This window comes from Stereum hirsutum (assembly GCF_000264905.1).
Source record: "Stereum hirsutum FP-91666 SS1 unplaced genomic scaffold STEHIscaffold_5, whole genome shotgun sequence".
Taxonomy (NCBI): Eukaryota; Fungi; Basidiomycota; class Agaricomycetes; order Russulales; family Stereaceae; genus Stereum; species Stereum hirsutum.
In genome coordinates, this window is record NW_006763135.1 from 1,957,676 (window position 1) to 1,973,961 (window position 16,286).

General features: G+C 50.0%; 10 protein-coding genes across 10 annotated transcripts; 4 read left to right on the forward strand and 6 right to left on the reverse strand.

Annotated features, from left to right (window-relative positions):
• Nucleotides 1–645: 645 nt before the first annotated feature.
• Nucleotides 646–3,390, forward strand: STEHIDRAFT_95546 (uncharacterized protein; the record flags this gene model as incomplete). The annotated part of the gene is made up of 12 exons (XM_007302934.1): nucleotides 646–938; nucleotides 997–1,112; nucleotides 1,167–1,235; nucleotides 1,382–1,494; nucleotides 1,595–1,714; nucleotides 1,809–2,106; nucleotides 2,170–2,232; nucleotides 2,293–2,435; nucleotides 2,503–2,614; nucleotides 2,716–2,834; nucleotides 2,896–3,001; nucleotides 3,071–3,390. The coding sequence occupies exons 1-12, from the start codon at nucleotides 925–927 to the stop codon at nucleotides 3,388–3,390; spliced, it is 1,593 nt and encodes a 530-aa protein (XP_007302996.1). The 5' UTR covers nucleotides 646–924.
• A 175-nt stretch (nucleotides 3,391–3,565) lies between these two features.
• Nucleotides 3,566–5,080, reverse strand: STEHIDRAFT_167683 (4,5-dihydroxyphthalate decarboxylase; the record flags this gene model as incomplete). Its single annotated transcript, XM_007302935.1, has 8 exons — nucleotides 3,566–3,859; nucleotides 3,917–4,041; nucleotides 4,102–4,136; nucleotides 4,188–4,261; nucleotides 4,330–4,703; nucleotides 4,772–4,835; nucleotides 4,892–4,903; nucleotides 4,971–5,080. The coding sequence occupies 8 exons, from the start codon at nucleotides 5,078–5,080 to the stop codon at nucleotides 3,643–3,645; spliced, it is 1,011 nt and encodes a 336-aa protein (XP_007302997.1). The 3' UTR covers nucleotides 3,566–3,642.
• Nucleotides 5,081–5,945: 865 nt separating this feature from the next.
• Nucleotides 5,946–7,918, forward strand: STEHIDRAFT_110127 (MFS general substrate transporter; the record flags this gene model as incomplete). Its single annotated transcript, XM_007302936.1, has 12 exons — nucleotides 5,946–6,190; nucleotides 6,246–6,313; nucleotides 6,372–6,475; nucleotides 6,529–6,608; nucleotides 6,672–6,741; nucleotides 6,799–6,920; nucleotides 7,082–7,379; nucleotides 7,445–7,536; nucleotides 7,618–7,631; nucleotides 7,692–7,760; nucleotides 7,818–7,833; nucleotides 7,891–7,918. The coding sequence occupies 12 exons, from the start codon at nucleotides 5,946–5,948 to the stop codon at nucleotides 7,916–7,918; spliced, it is 1,206 nt and encodes a 401-aa protein (XP_007302998.1).
• Nucleotides 7,919–8,370: 452 nt separating this feature from the next.
• Nucleotides 8,371–8,982, forward strand: STEHIDRAFT_167684 (uncharacterized protein). The gene is made up of 3 exons (XM_007302937.1): nucleotides 8,371–8,524; nucleotides 8,586–8,655; nucleotides 8,732–8,982. The coding sequence occupies exons 1-3, from the start codon at nucleotides 8,424–8,426 to the stop codon at nucleotides 8,867–8,869; spliced, it is 309 nt and encodes a 102-aa protein (XP_007302999.1). The 5' UTR covers nucleotides 8,371–8,423; the 3' UTR covers nucleotides 8,870–8,982.
• A 286-nt stretch (nucleotides 8,983–9,268) lies between these two features.
• On the reverse strand, nucleotides 9,269–9,889 carry STEHIDRAFT_54892 (uncharacterized protein; the record flags this gene model as incomplete). Its single annotated transcript, XM_007302296.1, has 4 exons — nucleotides 9,269–9,364; nucleotides 9,428–9,541; nucleotides 9,612–9,704; nucleotides 9,782–9,889. The coding sequence occupies 4 exons, from the start codon at nucleotides 9,887–9,889 to the stop codon at nucleotides 9,269–9,271; spliced, it is 411 nt and encodes a 136-aa protein (XP_007302358.1).
• Nucleotides 9,890–11,223: 1,334 nt separating this feature from the next.
• Nucleotides 11,224–12,571, reverse strand: STEHIDRAFT_77366 (uncharacterized protein). Its single transcript, XM_007302403.1, has 3 exons — nucleotides 12,295–12,571; nucleotides 12,107–12,231; nucleotides 11,224–12,046 (listed from the first exon to the last, which is right to left on the reverse strand). Exons 1-3 carry the CDS (start codon nucleotides 12,536–12,538, stop codon nucleotides 11,336–11,338), a joined length of 1,080 nt encoding a protein of 359 aa, XP_007302465.1. The 5' UTR covers nucleotides 12,539–12,571; the 3' UTR covers nucleotides 11,224–11,335.
• Nucleotides 12,572–12,716: 145 nt separating this feature from the next.
• Nucleotides 12,717–13,224, forward strand: STEHIDRAFT_54812 (defender against cell death 1; the record flags this gene model as incomplete). The annotated part of the gene is made up of 3 exons (XM_007302291.1): nucleotides 12,717–12,934; nucleotides 12,997–13,095; nucleotides 13,158–13,224. The coding sequence occupies 3 exons, from the start codon at nucleotides 12,717–12,719 to the stop codon at nucleotides 13,222–13,224; spliced, it is 384 nt and encodes a 127-aa protein (XP_007302353.1).
• A 196-nt stretch (nucleotides 13,225–13,420) lies between these two features.
• STEHIDRAFT_155739 (DUF1748-domain-containing protein) lies at nucleotides 13,421–13,882 on the reverse strand (the record flags this gene model as incomplete). The annotated part of the gene is made up of 5 exons (XM_007302938.1): nucleotides 13,421–13,472; nucleotides 13,528–13,543; nucleotides 13,606–13,632; nucleotides 13,695–13,732; nucleotides 13,797–13,882. The coding sequence occupies 5 exons, from the start codon at nucleotides 13,880–13,882 to the stop codon at nucleotides 13,421–13,423; spliced, it is 219 nt and encodes a 72-aa protein (XP_007303000.1).
• Nucleotides 13,883–14,823: 941 nt separating this feature from the next.
• On the reverse strand, nucleotides 14,824–15,599 carry STEHIDRAFT_167688 (uncharacterized protein; the record flags this gene model as incomplete). The annotated part of the gene is made up of 3 exons (XM_007302939.1): nucleotides 14,824–15,025; nucleotides 15,127–15,288; nucleotides 15,345–15,599. The coding sequence occupies 3 exons, from the start codon at nucleotides 15,597–15,599 to the stop codon at nucleotides 14,909–14,911; spliced, it is 534 nt and encodes a 177-aa protein (XP_007303001.1). The 3' UTR covers nucleotides 14,824–14,908.
• Nucleotides 15,600–15,686: 87 nt separating this feature from the next.
• On the reverse strand, nucleotides 15,687–16,155 carry STEHIDRAFT_146404 (uncharacterized protein). The gene has a single exon (XM_007302940.1). It carries the CDS (start codon nucleotides 16,145–16,147, stop codon nucleotides 15,926–15,928), a length of 222 nt encoding a protein of 73 aa, XP_007303002.1. The 5' UTR covers nucleotides 16,148–16,155; the 3' UTR covers nucleotides 15,687–15,925.
• Nucleotides 16,156–16,286: the final 131 nt, after the last annotated feature.

Genomic DNA, 16,286 nt, shown 5'->3' on the forward strand with positions numbered 1-16,286 from the left:
GATTCACCTTCTTTCCGCCACTGTGGCCCCTGGCCCCTGATTATTGTGGCATCGCTCGTCCACCTCAGTTTGTGCCGGCCATTCGCTGACATCTGTCTTTCTGAGTCGAGAACACCTTGAGACGCAGGTTAATTTTCTTGGATGTCAGTTTACCAAGCTCTTTGTGGACGAGATTGTTGACGAGTTCCACTGATCAGGTGGGGGTGTGGCTTACCATGCAGATGTGCCGGTTTGAAAGCTATGTATCTTAGAGTGTTATGATCAAAAATTCGGTCCGACAAATACAGAGTAAAGATGCAGAATAAGATGGCAGAGAATCTGATACACACGGGCAGGAAGGATACAGGAGCAGAAACGAAAACCTACGCAACTTCGCTGTGCCACCCTTGCCGTGTGGCACCGAACTGAGAGATCCGACGCGACCCAGAAATTTCCTTATATGGTCTTTCGGGGTCGCCCCGCCAAAGTCCCAGAAATTGGAACAGACCTTATATAATGATTTCTTATATAAGGTCTGGTTAGAGACTAGCGTCGAAACATGATATTGGGTCGCACGGGCACCAGGAGAATTTGAACCAAAAATATGTGATGGAATGGGTCAATGGTATACAGGTATATATGAAGCATTGTACTTCGTTGTAACCTGACTCTGTGCTGTGGCTGGTATCGCTGGAGCTTGTAGAGACATTGCTATCTCGCTTTTGGTTTGCAGTCTTTCACTAAAGGATTTAGTATAAGATCTTGAACATACACTAGACGACCGGATCACCCGAATCCACTGACTTATCTTTGTTTCTGGCGCTGTCTTCGAGAAGTTCCCATCAAGCCTGACCCTTCAACGGATCACTGGACTTGAACATTCTATTTGATAGTCTCTCTGCTACACGTCTTGCTGTACATCGATCTTAAATCGCTCAAAGTAACATGGATATTGAACAGTAAGCATGACTGGCCTATGTAGCGAGCTAACTCTGACTCGACACGCTGAATTTTCAGATTTCGAAAGGCAGGCTATCAGGCCATCGACCGCATCTGCGACTATTATTACAGTTTACGCGAAAAACCTGTGGTAGCCCAGGTTGAACCGGGATACCTCAGAAAAGCTCTTCCGGGTCTGTTCACTTCGTTCTACTAACCATGTTCCAGATCTGATACAATAGATGCAGATCATGCTCCCGAGAAGGGCGAGCAGTGGGATGCTATCGCGGACGATTATCAGAGTCTTATTATACCTGGTTGGTACTCTGGCTTCTACTTTGGCCCCAGCTTTCTCCCCAGTACGATCGCACGGACTCGCTAAACTGACTGGCATATCCTCCTCTCCTTGATTCGTGTCGGGATCTTTGAACGCCGTAATATTTTGATACCGTTTGGTATGCAGGTCTCACGCACTGGCAACACCCCTCGTTCTTTGCCTACTTCCCTACTGGGTGTACGTTCGAGGGCATGCTGGCAGATCTGTATTCGAGTAGTGCGTGTAACCCGGGATTCAACGTGAGTCTATCACTCTCTAGTCTCCTTATCCTCGTCAAATTCACCTAGCCTTCAGTCTTACGGTCGAGCTGTGACTGATTAAAATCACTAATCTCAATAGTGGCTCGCAAGCCCAGCTTGCACTGAACTCGAGTCCGTCGTCATGGATTGGGCTGCTCGTATGCTTGGTCTGGAACGCACGTTCTGGAATATCAGCGAAGTAGGCGGAGGTGTCATTCAGGTACTTCCATCTCATTACTATAACTTGGATTCTACTTCCACTCACTATCAGTGCTCGAGAACTGACCTATTAATGCATATTATCTCTTTGCCAGACAACAGCCTCGGACTCAGCGCTTACTGCCGTTGTATGTGCCCGCACACGCTGCACAACTCTCAACCCGGACGTTCCACACTCGTCCCTTGTTATGTACGTCACCTCACATACGCACTCCTTCGGACTCAAGGCTGCTCGTATATTGGGTCTGAGAGTAAGGACTATCGATGTGGACGATGAGGTTGTAATGGGAAAGGATAGCGAGGAAGAAGTTGACGGGTGGGGGCTCGGAGTGAATAAATTGAAGGAAGCGTTGAAGGAGGATTTGGCGAATGGGATGAAACCTTTCATATTAGGTGAGCACCCTGACTCGAGTTAATCACTACAAAAGGACAGCTTTAATTGACCTTGAAGTATAGTGGCCACTGTAGGAACGACGAATTCAGGTGCAGTCGACAGAATAGATGAGATCGGAGAATATCGTGCGCTCTAATTCGTCCCTTTAACCAGGTCACGACTCTGATGCTATCCCTTACGTGCAGTCGCGAAAGAACACCCATCCATCTGGCTCCATGTCGACGCTGCCTGGGCTGGCGTCACCCTCGCATGCCCAGAATATCGTGACCGTGCTCAGTTGGCAGGTATAAATAAATGGGTCACGAGCCTTTGCGTGAACTTTCACAAAGTGAGTGTCTCTAATACTTTAGTTACAACCTACAGATGGTCAATTGACTGTTGTGTGACATTCGTAGTGGGGTCTGACGAACTTCGACGCATCTGCGTTATGGGTGCGGGATCGAAATCTCCTCATAGACGCGCTGGATGTAACTCCTGCGTACTTGAGGACGAAACATGGAGACGCTGGTTGGTAGATTGTCCTCGATTCGCCTTTTGGAGATCAAATTCTAATCACACCCTTTTGGTGCCTATGCTGACTGGTGTCTACCACATTTGGTATTATACAGGGACCGTCATCGACTATCGCAACTGGCACTTGTCTCTCGGCCGTAGGTTCCGCTCGCTGAAGCTCTGGTTCGTTCTGCGCAGCTTTGGTGTAGAGGGTTTCCAAACATATATTCGAAGGGTAAGTGTTTCTCCATTTCTTATACCTTCACCATTGTTCTGATTATGGTTATTTGGTGCAGTGCATCAAACTCAACGAGCTGTTCGCATCCCTCGTACGGAAATCGGACATATTCGAACTCGTCACTCGTCCATCCTTCGCGCTCACGGTCTTCAGGCTACGCCCTCGTTCCCAAGCTACTCAGAAAACCGTACTTTCCTCGACTGCAAATGCGGACCCTATGGATCCCAAACAAGAGGCTATTTTCGAACCGTCTACACTCGTGTCTACTTCTCCTCCTACCTCCAGCAGCATCACCGCCACCGCCCCTACCTCTGATAAGGAAGACCCGTCGTCTCTCGCGTTTTTGAATGCTCTCAACCGTGCTATGCACCACGAACTTCAAACGTCGCACACTCACGAGATGTTATTGACCCAGACTGAGATACGGGGCGTATTCTGTTTGAGGTTGGCGGTTGGAGCTGCGAGGACCGAAGAGCGGGACATTCTACGGGCTTGGGAGATTTTGAACGAAGTTGGGGAGCACGTTCTGGCGGAAGCTCAGAGCGGCGCTTGAGGCTGATACCCTACAGAAGATTGGAAGCCGAAAAGAGTAGACTGTATGAATAATGCTTGGATAGTTATGAGCATACTAAACTCGGCATACAGAGCTATAGGAATCATTATCTCTTCGGTGATGTGGTCGTAACCAGTGTGGATGTCTGTTCGTCAAGACAAACGACAAGGCTCAGGCGATCCACTACTTCCTGCATTGGTGACACTCGCAAAATTTCCCCTACTACTACCATAAAACTTACATCAATGACCATCACACCACGAACGCTTCCAAACTGCTCTTCGCAAAAATATCCTCAACCTCCCATCGTCGCTTGGATAGCCCTTGATTATGCGAATATTCGAGGAACTTGTCCAGCGTGCGTCGGTTCTGGTCTGTCAGACCATCTTGCCACCAGCGATTCTCACCGTCGCGACAAAGAGCAGCTTTCGTTTCCTCAACATGAAACTCGAGCCAAGGGAGGATATACCTACCAGAAGTAGTGGACTTAGTGATCAACACGTCACTGGGCGGCATACGTACGTACCGAAGAGCAGCTCTCTCATGAATGGCAGTATACGCATAGTCCAGCGAGCTTGCGAATGCCTTGGTCAATGTGCGTGCCACCCAAGGATGCGCCTTGATGATGGAGCGCTTGACCACGATAATATGCTATGGCAATGAGCAGATAAGTTAGCCATACACATTTGTTCGGCAGTGAGGCTAGCTTACCATGATGGGAAAGAGTCCAGTTCGCTTGAAATATTCTAACCCGAGGAGTATGAGTAAAACTGAATGTTGATAGCTAGATTGCATACCTTGCTCAACCTCCTTGGCGTTAGGGAACAAGCGTCCGACGTCTGGATGAGTACCGAAGGTAGATGGAGCTGTTCTAGCAAATTCGTTTAGGTGATATCAACATGACATGGTTATGCTATTCAAAGATGGTATACTGCTCACGCGCATTCTAAGGCATCAATTTCTCCATCAGCAAGCATCTGTGCGAGGCATTTGCCCTTTGCGATGGACTGTATCTTGACGCTATCCGCCAGCTTCAGTGGGACTTTCTCTTTTCGCTCCTGAGTACTTGGCTCGACGTTGCCAGTGTAATACTCAGGTGCGTCGTATTTCAGGCCATACTCGTCTTCTAGGATGCCACGCTCCCAAACAGGAGCCGTCATCTGGAATTCGGGCACTCCCACACGACGCCCAGCGAGTTCAGAGGGATGCTTGATACCTGCGCGAAGATTGACGTATATTGACTGGTGGCGGAAGAAGCGAGAAGGGAATACGGGGAGAGCAATGAAAGGAGGGTCTGGCTTCTCGAGAGTCAACTATGTGAGGAGACACATAGGATTAGTGATAGTCCAGGGCGCAAGATGGAGATGAGAGTATTGCGCACCACGTAGGAAGACAGGGACATCTCGCTGACATCAAACTCCTCGAAACGAAGTTGGCGAAAGAAACTGGTGACATCTTCAACGACAATCTGAGGGAATTCATAACAAATCCTTTTACTCACGTCTCCTCGACTCTAAATATCAATGGGGAATGCGACGTCAATTTGGGGCTCTTCTCGTAGAGATGACAGGTTATCTCACCTCAAGTTGAGGAAATTGAGCTCTATACCTTCAGCCTTGATGCGCCCATCTTCTAGGGCCTTGACTCGGTCATAATCCCAGCAAGCAAGTGAAAGACGAAGCGGGGCCATCGTAATGCTTAGGCGAAGGAGGACAAGGGGCAAGTGAAGCCTGACATGATCTTGAAGGTCCTGTTTTACTCGGTAGGTGTCGGATCCAACGAACCCCCAGTTACGCCATTGGTATGTCCCATGATAGGTACATCCTGACCGCAAAGCGTTAAGATAGTTCGGACGCCGGGAGAAGGACCTCTAGCAGTCATCTGCGAGAAGCCAACTTCCGTGTGTTTTGTCAGAGCGTAAGACCGCTACTACTTATATATAAGCGACTTGATATCGCAGTAACCAGTACCAGTATATAGTTCACTGACAGGGCCGATCGTGATAACGAGCCGGAGGATACATAGTAAAGAACTGGGTAGGGAGGAATGTAACATGAGCGGCCCGAGTACCAATTCCAACGACTCGGATCTCCACGCTCGCCACCATCGGGGTTTGAAATTTTGGTGAATGGCCGCACAGCCGCAGCCGCTGGCCGACACGGCACAATTCGAACACGATTGTGATGCTAGCTTTACACTCTTGAATTATGGTTATATTTCTTATCTACGTGCGCTATAGTGCTCTTCATCGCTTTCAGGCCCTGGAGAAGTTGCGCTGCCCCACACTACAGAACACTATGGATATTGCAGACTTCTAGTATCAGCAGACAGCCTTCTAGTAGCGCCATAATATTTGCTCATAACCTTTAAGAGTGGTTGATCTAGCACAATGCAGTTGACCCATAGACTGCTGCCATGGTGGCTTGCGCAGAAACCAGCTCTAAAATTGAATACAGTTAGTCACCGATTTTCTCTTCGAAGATGGCCAGTGACGGATATCTCATTATGGCACCTTAGGTGATGATGTGGCCCCGGTTTCCATCGTTGAATCCAGCATGAAGCTTGACCTACATGGGATGCCCTTGGTACCCCAGCCGTCTGACGACCCGTCCGACCCGTTGAACTTCGCTCAATGGCTGAAGATTGTCATCCTCCTCCAGCTATCCATCATGGCCCTCCTTGGACCATTGAACCAGGCAGTCATTAGTACCCTCACTCACACATATGGCATTAATCTCGAAATCCCGGGAGCTTACGTGCCTCCGGCCGCCGCCCTCGGTATTTCGACAGTGGAAGCAAGGTCCGTGATGTTTTACCTGACACGATCCCTCATATTTTCCTGAACACCCTAGTAGCTATCAGACCACTATTGCCATCGCATTCGCGGGAGTTGGGTCATTCCTATGGGTTCATTTGGCCAATAGTAAGTACGACGGACACCTTTTCTTGCCTAGACGTCTTGCTGATCGCGGTTGTTCCAGCTTATGGGCGACGTCCGGTCATGCTATTAACAACATTGATTGCGGCTGCATCAAGCTTAGGCTCAGGCAAAGCAAAAAAATGGAGCCAACTCATTGCAGCCAGGGTAAGACTCCTTCCTTGATTGGTGGTTGGTACATGCTGAGCTCTGTCCATCAGGTATTCAACGGCATAGGGACGAGTTCATTCTTCAAGTCAGGAGCAGGATTAGTCTCGGACTGCTTCTTCCTTCATGAAAGGTATGCTCAATTATTTGAGACTGCTATCGTCTGACGAAATGTTAACTCATGGTCAATTTAAAGAGGCCGTGCCATGGGTGTCTTTACTCTTTTTCTTACCAACTCGGCACATGTGGCTCCCATTCCCGGCGGAGTACGTACGCACGATGATTGTCATCCAAGCCATGCGACTCAAATTTACTTCCTATAGTTTCTCGGACAATACGTGAGCTATGAGTGGTGCTATTATCTCCCGGCCGTTCTGGATATTACTATGTTTGTGGTAATGCTCTTCTGCCTACCGGGACACTTTATCATCGCGAGCCAGTTCAAGTAAAAACGGATAGGCCTGTCCTCAGGCGCATGAGGATCTGGGGCCATCGAGCAAAGGGGCATTCATTTAAGATATTCCGATTTCTGGAGACCATTTCACATGTGAGCACTGTTACAATCCTTGTCAGCTTGCTTTGGCCAATCTTTCTCGTGACTTTTAGGCTTAAATATCCATCCGTCAGCACCACAGCAGTGTATTATTCGTACACGTTTGCTTTAGGCTCGATTCTTCCAGCTGTTACCTCGGCCACACTGTTTTCTCGTCTCTATAAGTTTACGCCCTCTCAAACTGGCCTCGCGTTTGGCGTAGGAACCTTGATCGGTTCGACAGTGGGTGAACTCCTTGGAGGTATTGTTGTGGACCGTAGCATGTATTTGAGCCGAAAGAGGCTGCCAGGCGCAGGTGTTGTGCCCGAGGTTAGGTTGCATGGGATCTGGTCGGGAGCTGCCCTTCATGCAGTGAGTGCTGGTTCTGTTTCAGTGCTGCCCGTTCTGAGCCACTTAACTCATTGAAATCTGTCCAGGCAGGTTTGCTGATCTGGGGATTTACCATCGCATGTCGTACACCGTGGATTGGTCCCACCATAGGCTTCAGTGTCATGTGCTTCGCCATCTAGTACGTGTATTTCTATTGAAACTTCTATCATCACTCGTGCTTACGGGATAACAACAGGATTATTTCAACCGTCATTTACAGTTATGCAGCCGACTGTGAGTGTCAGGCTTCCTATTCTCGCCCACCAATGTTGAGCCAATTTTCCTATATGACAGGCTACAGACCGCAGACCACCGAGATAGCACAAGTGTTCAACTTTGGTCGCCAGACGTTTGGTATGACCGGTACGCCTGTTCAGTGTCTTTATCATCTCTGCCTGGCCCGCTGATTATCTTCAAAAGTCGGGTTTTGGGCCATGTGAGCTTCCAACTTTTCTATTACATAGAATTCACTCTGACCAAGTTCTTGTTCTAGCATCGGTGGCGATAATTTAGGCTACTAGTGGCTTAGCGTCATGCTTTTTCTCATTAGCCTCGTGCTTTTTACACCGGTCGTTTGGCTTGTGTTTCGGGGCAAGCGGATTCGGGTGAAAATGGGACGGCCTTTTGTTGGCCATGTTCTTTGACCCAATTTATATGTGATCGCCTTGAATATTCATATATTATATAACTTTGAGTAATTTTGTGGCGACAACCATTGAGCGCCTAATAAAGGTTGTTAATGACGTCATGAAGCCTTTGTGCTCTTTCTCCACATTCGCCGCTCGACGACCGCATTGTGGACCATCAGAAAACCTGAACGGGCTTTTGTTCGTCTTGGCTCTCGTTGTTACTCCACCACAATGGGGCTCTGGGCACAGCATTTCAATGACGAAACCACGGTGAAGACACGATAAAAACGGCGTCGCAAGCCAGTACAGTCCCATTCATCTCACCCAACTCATTACTCCGTCCACACCGCTACTTACAACCCACAACCTACCATCTATCTTACCTGACTTCATCGACATGGGTCTCTTCGGACGATCGCACTATGATGACCATCGCGAGTACTCCCACCACCGCCGTCACCACCGCAAGGATCGCGACCGTGTGGCCGGGGGTTATAAGTATGTTCTCTACATGCCCAACTCGTATATTTCGTTCTAATCTTAGTGTTTATCATCACAGAGCTGCACTTGCCAATCCGAACACAACCAAAGAAGGACGCCAGCATGCGAAGTATGAGCTCGAGAGGATGGTATGTCGCGGAACGGTTCTTCATCCACACTGGTCGTGTCTTCTGCGAGGTTAATACTAACCGATCGTTCTCACAGGGCCGAGGAAGGGAGGCGCACGTTCCGCTTATGACCAAGATCAAGAGGGCTTTGGGCATTCGGAGTACGCCCCGTTCGAAACGCCGTCATGAACACTATGAGCGCAGCTCCCATCATCGGAGGAGGGAATACCACTGATGCGTCAGAGGCTGGATCCTCTAGATTTTTTCCATGGACCGCGCGGGATTGACACCATACCAAGTTATGCTATGATGTCTGCACAAGCTTGACTGTACTATATTAACTTACCCTTTTGTTCGCGCGAACCGCCACCATAATATGTACGAGCATGAGTGTGCAGGATTGGTTAAAATTGAGTCCCTTGTCACAGACAAACACTATTGATTGTAAACAATACTACCTTCGCAAGCCTCTCGACATCGTCCTGATTAGCGTAGTCGTACAAGAATACAGGAATAGGCGGCTTAAAATACCGCAAAAGCAAGTCTCCGGACCGTATCAGGAACACCAGAGGGACGTGCATGAAAGCCATAAGTAAATATCGTGAAATCAGGATAATCGACGAGCCCCAGATAGTCAGGATGTCGTTAATATAGGAGTCCAAGTACCGTACGAGGTCTCCTCAAGCCGGTGAAGAATGACACGGTCAAAGGCGATCGAGATGTAGTTAGACTACAGATACGACAAAGTTAGGATGCAACACGAGGAGGAGGGCAGGAAGACAGGAAGACGGACCGTGAGGAAGTGCTCCACTGATCGTGCGATGCGGCGAGCGAGACTTTGCAGGTGCACACGCCCGTCGAACCCACTGACCGGAATTTCGTAGGTCAACGAACGATAGCCAGCCCACTATTTCACGGTGGAAAAATATTGCGTCAGTACGAGCACGACGAAGAGTGCAGGCAGCCGCAGCGCTTACTCTGACTCTCAAAAGCATCCGTCCTGAACCATCCACGTTTAGATCATCGAAGGTGTAGTCACGAGCGTCGTCGAGTTTCACGCCGCCCAAAGCCTATGAGAGGAGATGAAAAAGGTATGTTGAGTTGCTGCGTTGTGATCTGGATATGAAGACCAGATGACATAGCTCACCTCGGCCAAGGAGACACCATTCCTCCATCCGTGGCGGACGCGGAACTTGATGGGCCTAGCGTACCCATCGATACCACCATAGGGGCCATGGGACGACGACCGCCCCATGAGTGACTTGGAGCTGTAGTGTGATGGGTAGGACGACAGTTGTTGTGGAGGGAGGACCATCATGCCGCCCGGTTGCGCAGGTGGGTAGTATCCAGCATTGCTCATCGACCTTGACCTCGTGAATGAATCCTCAACTGGATAGTAAGCATCTTGGAGCGGTGAGTCCTCGAAAGCTACATGACGAAGCAGGAAATAAAGGTGGGAGAAAGCATCAATGACGGGATTCGCCAATATCTATACGAGGGGGTTGGATGAGGGGATCGCTGCTCACGAGAATATTGACGCATTGAACGCATAGAGTTGCGTCGGCTTGGGAAAGGTGGGTAGCGTTCGTCGCCGAAAGACTGGGTGTTGTGTCGGCCGTCAAGCGCGCTAGCCTGGCGGGCAGGGGTGCCGCTTACCTCGTATCCGTGTCCAAATTGCTCGTAGGGATCATTGTAGCTGGGGAACGGGACTCCACCACCAAATGATGGACGGCGAGATATAGAAGCAGGTCCGTGGTACTCGTCGAAGTAAGCCATTGTTGACTATTTTGATGGGCGATGGGTTATGACAGGGTGACAGAGTGAGCGGGGGAGCAACCGAAGGATTGAAATCGACCGACCCGTGGAGTTTTTATATCTCTGAAGAAGTGCCCTAGGGGCGCAATCGACAACAATGGGGTGGAAGTGGCACGATTCGAAGGAGGCCTCGAGGTCGGAGACAATGGTTCTCGAAGTAGAACACGTCAAAGCACCGCTGAAGACTGTTACCGTCACGCTCCAGCGAGGTCGGTAAGCGGGGCAAATGAGATCCACGCTCATCCTCTGCTGACAAGGGTTTGTGGGAGCACAATCCAGCCGGAAGGAAAGCAAGAGATCATAGATAGTTGGACGCGATAGCACGTTGGTTATCCATAGCGCGGAAGCCCAGATGCCTTGTGAACTTACTGGTAGTAGGATGGTGGAGCGGGATAGGTATAGTACAGTGACAACCCAAAGGAAAGGTGGGACCTTGGCAGGATGTAAAGTCCGTGTGATGCTCAGCAAGTGCTAGCGTCTGTATATGGTGTGGAATGGGCGTAACCAGATGCAGGGGTCCTCATGTTAACCACGCTGTGCGTCTTACCACACACAGAAGCAGGAAAGTGTGCCGTCAGATGGTCAAAGCAGAGACCTAAGAGGACAATGATTGCCAAAATGCGACCGAGAAGATGAGATCTAGTTTTGTGAGACGCAACCGCACTTCTCAACCGCGAACTTGGATATGATCGCCTCTTCAAGCATGGAACATCCCGGGGCCAACTTTCATCGAAGTGTTACCTAGTCGTGCGGAATGGCGGCGCCATGCGAGGAGCTGGAGGAGGCCTTTAAGGTTGCCATTAAGACGATGTGTAAGTATATAACGGAATAGAGTAACAGAGCGATTCAACTCTGCGCAATTCACTCCATCCACCCTTCTCTCCCTCTATAACCTATCCCGATGACCCATTCGGTCAGGAACGAACCTCGCGTACGCATCGCTAACTTTGCTCCAATCCAGACATGTCCAAAAGTTCGCCAGGTAACGCTCTTTACCCCACACGCCGTAGCCGGACGCAACCCAATTATGCTCGTGCACGGAAACGCAAAAGAGGGGGTAGAGAACGTCGCCGAGATCTTCGAATTTGGTGGCGGTATTGTCTGCGAAAGCGGGGTTGAACGCCGAAGGGGATCTGGAAGCATGGTTGTGATGCCAAAGCGTTTTGGGTTGGACAGCGACGTCGTCATTTTGGCGTATAGCTGAGGTGTGAAGAGCGCGGGAAGGAGACGACGGGTGCATGGGAGAAGGTTGATGAGAAAGCCCGGATGCAGGGGATGTCGGTGAAGACGTCGACAAGGGAGCCGAAGGGTCAGGCCTGGCTTGCGACGAAGATGATGAAAACTTGATTTCCAGAGGGCTTTCTTTCTGAAGTCGCGCTCTAGTGAGCAGAGTCCCTGCACCATAGGTAGGGACCACGCCCAAATTTCCGTGGCTGTCGGTGACGAACCACACGTAGCCAGTCGAGATCATGCCCAGAACGGCTGCAGAGACGTTAGATCTCAGTTGCGCGATGGAACCTATGTGCGGTCGGATGGCCGAGCGAAGATAAACGCTGATCTCCCCTTCATGATTTGACGCGTTCTCCGGAGGAGGGGCCTATGTAATACGACGAAAGTCGGATGAGAAGACGAAACATGGGTGAGGTGAACTACTTACGAGATAGTCAAGGAAGAAGCCATTGTTCAAAGCCTCGCTGGCATAATTGAAAGCGAGAGACTGACTTGGTTCTGGCGCAGTCTCGATCACGATCTGTGCGACGGTTTTGCGTTCGTGTTGTGTACCTGCATCATACCGTTGCATTTAGCATGGAGAAACACGCGTCAAACTGATACTCAAGCACACACCAGCTATCTGCTCATTGAGCCTGTCCAAAAGCCCCTGTTGGTAGTCGATAGCGATCATCCTGAGGGCCTGGGGCGTCAGGAAGTCTCCCAAGCCATTATCGACATCGTATGGTAGCGGAGTTCGTGTATGTAGGTTCCTCCTCGGGGTCAACCGGGTTCGTTTTGTCTGGGAGAGTGAGGGTGTTGGAAAACGAGCGATTCTACGAGCACTGGACGAGGCCAGTCTCAGAGCTATGGAGGCCATGACGGGCAGACGGACGTAGACGACGCTGGCAAAGTGCAGCCAGTTGTTTTTCGCAGGACGCGAACGCGCGAACCTTTGCCAAATCCGTATCCCGGCAGCTCGGCCCGCCACCCACTGCGCGTACGAGCGCGTCCCAGGAAGACACGTCGACCACATCACTCTCTTGCAGTCAATCCAAATGGCACCAAAAGCAGCCCAACCAAAAGCCACTCCTTCATCACAGTCGTCAGCGACGACCAGCGCTGTCCAGTCTCTCTGGAGTGCATACCTCGACAACACTTCCTCCAGACTCAAATTCATCGATTCCTTCCTCGTCTTTCTCGTTCTGTCCGGAGTCCTTCAATTCACGTACTGCGTTCTCGTCACCAGCTTCCCTTTCAATGCTTTCCTTGCAGGGTGCGTCTATATACTAGGCTCCAACGAATTAACTACAGCTTATGCATTCATATCGCATGCAGCTTCGCCAGCAGTGTCGGACAGTTTGTGTTGACCGCTTCGTTGCGATCACAGGTCAACCCGGAGAACAAAGGTTTGTTCAAAGAGGTCTCGCCAGAAAGGTGCGATTATTTCTATCATATCTAACCCTTCCACGCTGATTATTAACTCTGTGGCATCGCAGGGCATTTGCTGACTTCGTTTTCGGATCGGTCGTACTACACTTCTTTGTGTTCAATTTCCTCGGATGATATCCCGTGCGCTGGTCTATACTTTGGAGGAATGGACGAAACTGCAAAACGATGTGCGTGTGAATTGAGGTGTGCTGCTACTAGTACATCTGGAGTGAAATGAAAGGATCAGCGACGAAGACTTAATGGGCGAGCAGCATGTGCGCCTCACAAGTTATATAAATAATGGTCCCGGTATGTGTATGCTCGAGGGCCCTCAGTGCTTTCTCTCGAACGATGCTGAACGTCCGAATATCACAACGGCAAAGCTGGAGATGCATGATGAGCAGAGGTTTCTGTGAGCGAGAGGACACGCAGGCGTACTCAAAAGCGTATTCGCCTGTCAAGTCATACTCATAAGTACCACTCAAGCGATCGACTAAGCTGTAGAAGGTGACATACCAAACTCAAGATATTGGCGCAAAATTTCTGAATGAATACAAGGATCAATCGTTACCCTAATGCTTGTACGATATAGCTCGCAGACTCACGTCGGATGTCCTTGTTTGGCACCTGGTGTAACGCAGGCCTACCATGACGACAGGTTGTAAGTGTCTTGAACCTATTCACGACGTGAATATACCAATGCTCACGTGAGACCAGTGTTGCGCTTGACTCCAGCGAGGAATGCGCTAATGATGATTGCGTCGATTCCGATATGAACGAGCTTCCCGAGCATGTTGAGGGATCAGGAACAAAGAGAACGAGAGGTCTGTGGAGGTTAAGTTATATAACGCGGTGTATTATTTAGAGCCTGTGTTGCACTTGTCGTCGAATTCGATGAGAGTCACGGATGTCGTATGCAGCTTCGAGTCCAAGTGTCAATACTAGTGGCGAGTGGTGGGAGAAAGAAAGAGTGCTTGTTTGGTGCACGTGGGGCGTGCCACCGCGACGCGTCTGCCCGCCGGGGGAAACTTCCGCGTTCTTTGGTTCCGCTCCACAATATGGACTACTTCCTTCCTTCCTTCCTCTTCCCTTGCTCAGCTGTCACTTCTTAAGAGTCCATCGGATGTCAAAATGCATCCCATGCTAGTCCATTATTAGGGTCTATGAACATCGTGTCACAGCTGGTCGCTCAGTGCATCCCAAGTCAGATTTGAGTCAAATTCAAGTCCCCTTCAACCACTCTAGTTCCACTTATTCAACACTCCGAAGATAAAGCTGCGTTGTGCGACAGCGCCAGATTGGGCGAATAATGACACCATACACACGAACCATTGGCCCCATCTAACAAAAGTAAGGTCCGTGTCGATCAGTTATGGGCAGCCCAGTCCGAGTTCCTCCTTCCCGTCAAAGTCCATTGCAGACCCTGTACTGTCGTGTGACGGGTTCTGCAATCGGGACGGGTTCTGCAATTTCTCGGATTTCTTTTTTTGTATTTTTTCCACCATTCCTCTTGGTGTTGAAAAAAATCATGCCACCATTTATCTACGTTATGGTCACAACGTAAAAGTTTGAAGGTTGAAAACGATGTGGAGGAGGATTGCACAAGGGTACGACTGTGTTTTGCAAGCCGGTCGTTCGGCCCGCGGAAGTTGGGTTGCAAACCGTCGCAAACGCAAGTCGACCGATTGCAAGTTTGCAATCAAGTACATCCCGCTTCTGAAAAAGGGTTTAAATATTCAGGGCATGTCTTTACATGCCATAGAACGTATCCCGAGCCTTCATAATTATTTTCGTGGGGGGAAATGTGTAAAGGGACAGGTTATGCAATCCGATTGCAGAACCCGTCACACGACAGTATCACGATATTTTTGTCGCTCGTCGCACTTCCATAGAGATGCTGCCAGGAATCGATCATCACATCAATGGAGCCGGGGGTCTGCAAAGTCCAAACCCAGGGTCAGCGTCAATTATCATCCGCACCACACGAATTGCAAGCAAGGTAAGTAAGGCATGGGGGATGAATTGGATTGGACATACACGAGGAGAGGCGAACGAATCCCCAATGTAGAGCAGCGCGGTGACTCCGTTGGTCGGGTTCGTCACGTTCGCCTCCAGGCCACAATAATAATCTGTGGCCTTACGCCATCCGGCCTCATCACTGGAATACGTCGCGCTGTCCGACGACATCCTGCTCAGAGCCTGTTACCGCACATCAGCCTGGGATTCTAACCAGATCAAGAAGAAATTGTACTCACTGGAGCGAAGAGAGGGCTGTCATCCGAGTATGCGTACCCGCACCAACTTTTACCGTTTGTTTGGTCCTGCGCGTTGTTCGAGCGATACCAAGAACCGATGCCGGACTCGGGTTTACCGGTGAAAGCACCCGTGAGCTGGTTCGACGTGAAGGAACGCTTGGTGAGAGTGACCTCGTCGGGAGTGGTGGGAGTGGGAGTGGCATTGCTGACGGTGGCGGCAGCAGCGAGGACAAAGACGAGGACTTTGGAGAACATGGTTGCTGAACAGATGTGATGAGAACGCTGTGGCGAAGAATTCTGAGTATCTAGGAGGATGATGTTTCCTGTCGTCCTTCGGAGGGGCCTTTATATGCGGTTTTTGGCTCTGGTTTTGTGGGACGTCATGACCGCTGGCTTTGTCGATACTCTGCATGTTGTTCGCAGCCGCACCTGTGTCTGTTTCGTCCTTCAGGTGACGGCCTATTCATTAGCATAGCCTGCTGGCACAATGCACATGTGGAGGGCGGCGATAGTATTCCTGGATGCCCGCCAGCTCACAAAGATGTGCATATGGTAGGGCGCATCAGCCAGCAACCTTCTACTCACCTAGGCGTTTCAGTGAAACTTCTACATAGCCTGTGAAGATAGATGACGCTCTGGACGATCAGAACTAGGGTGTGTTTCTCGACAATATTCGCTCCAGCGCACAAGTGAAGAATTAGCCTGGGGGCTGCGCAGATCACTGTGACAGATGCAGCACCTGCTGTTAAGATCGAAGGAAGCAGCGCCGTCCACGAGAGAACAAACGGGTCCTTTGTGGACATATGTACTCTCGAGGTGGTGCAAGATGTGCTAGAATTAGGAGTCGAGTCCGTATACAAGACCTGGACGACGCACATTCGAAGAAAGACAAGAATGTGTATTCAAGCCGCGACTGAATGCATATATTGTACAACCCTTGTA

What these genes read in the sequence shown, in the direction of transcription:
- STEHIDRAFT_167684 (XM_007302937.1), top strand. Translation starts at nt 8,424, where the DNA reads ATGGGTCTCTTCGGACGATCGCACTATGATGACCATCGCGAGTACTCC. An exon ending in CGTGTGGCCGGGGGTTATAA is followed by an intron (nt 8,525 to 8,585) that starts GTATGTTCTCTA and finishes TTATCATCACAG; the next exon opens with AGCTGCACTTGCCAATCCGA. An exon ending in AGTATGAGCTCGAGAGGATG is followed by an intron (nt 8,656 to 8,731) that starts GTATGTCGCGGA and finishes TCGTTCTCACAG; the next exon opens with GGCCGAGGAAGGGAGGCGCA.
- STEHIDRAFT_146404 (XM_007302940.1), bottom strand. Translation starts at nt 16,147, where the DNA reads ATGTCCACAAAGGACCCGTTTGTTCTCTCGTGGACGGCGCTGCTTCCT.
- STEHIDRAFT_77366 (XM_007302403.1), bottom strand. Translation starts at nt 12,538, where the DNA reads ATGGCCTCCATAGCTCTGAGACTGGCCTCGTCCAGTGCTCGTAGAATC. An exon ending in GCTCAATGAGCAGATAGCTG is followed by an intron (nt 12,232 to 12,294) that starts GTGTGTGCTTGA and finishes GGTATGATGCAG; the next exon opens with GTACACAACACGAACGCAAA. An exon ending in GCTTCTTCCTTGACTATCTC is followed by an intron (nt 12,047 to 12,106) that starts GTAAGTAGTTCA and finishes CGTATTACATAG; the next exon opens with GCCCCTCCTCCGGAGAACGC.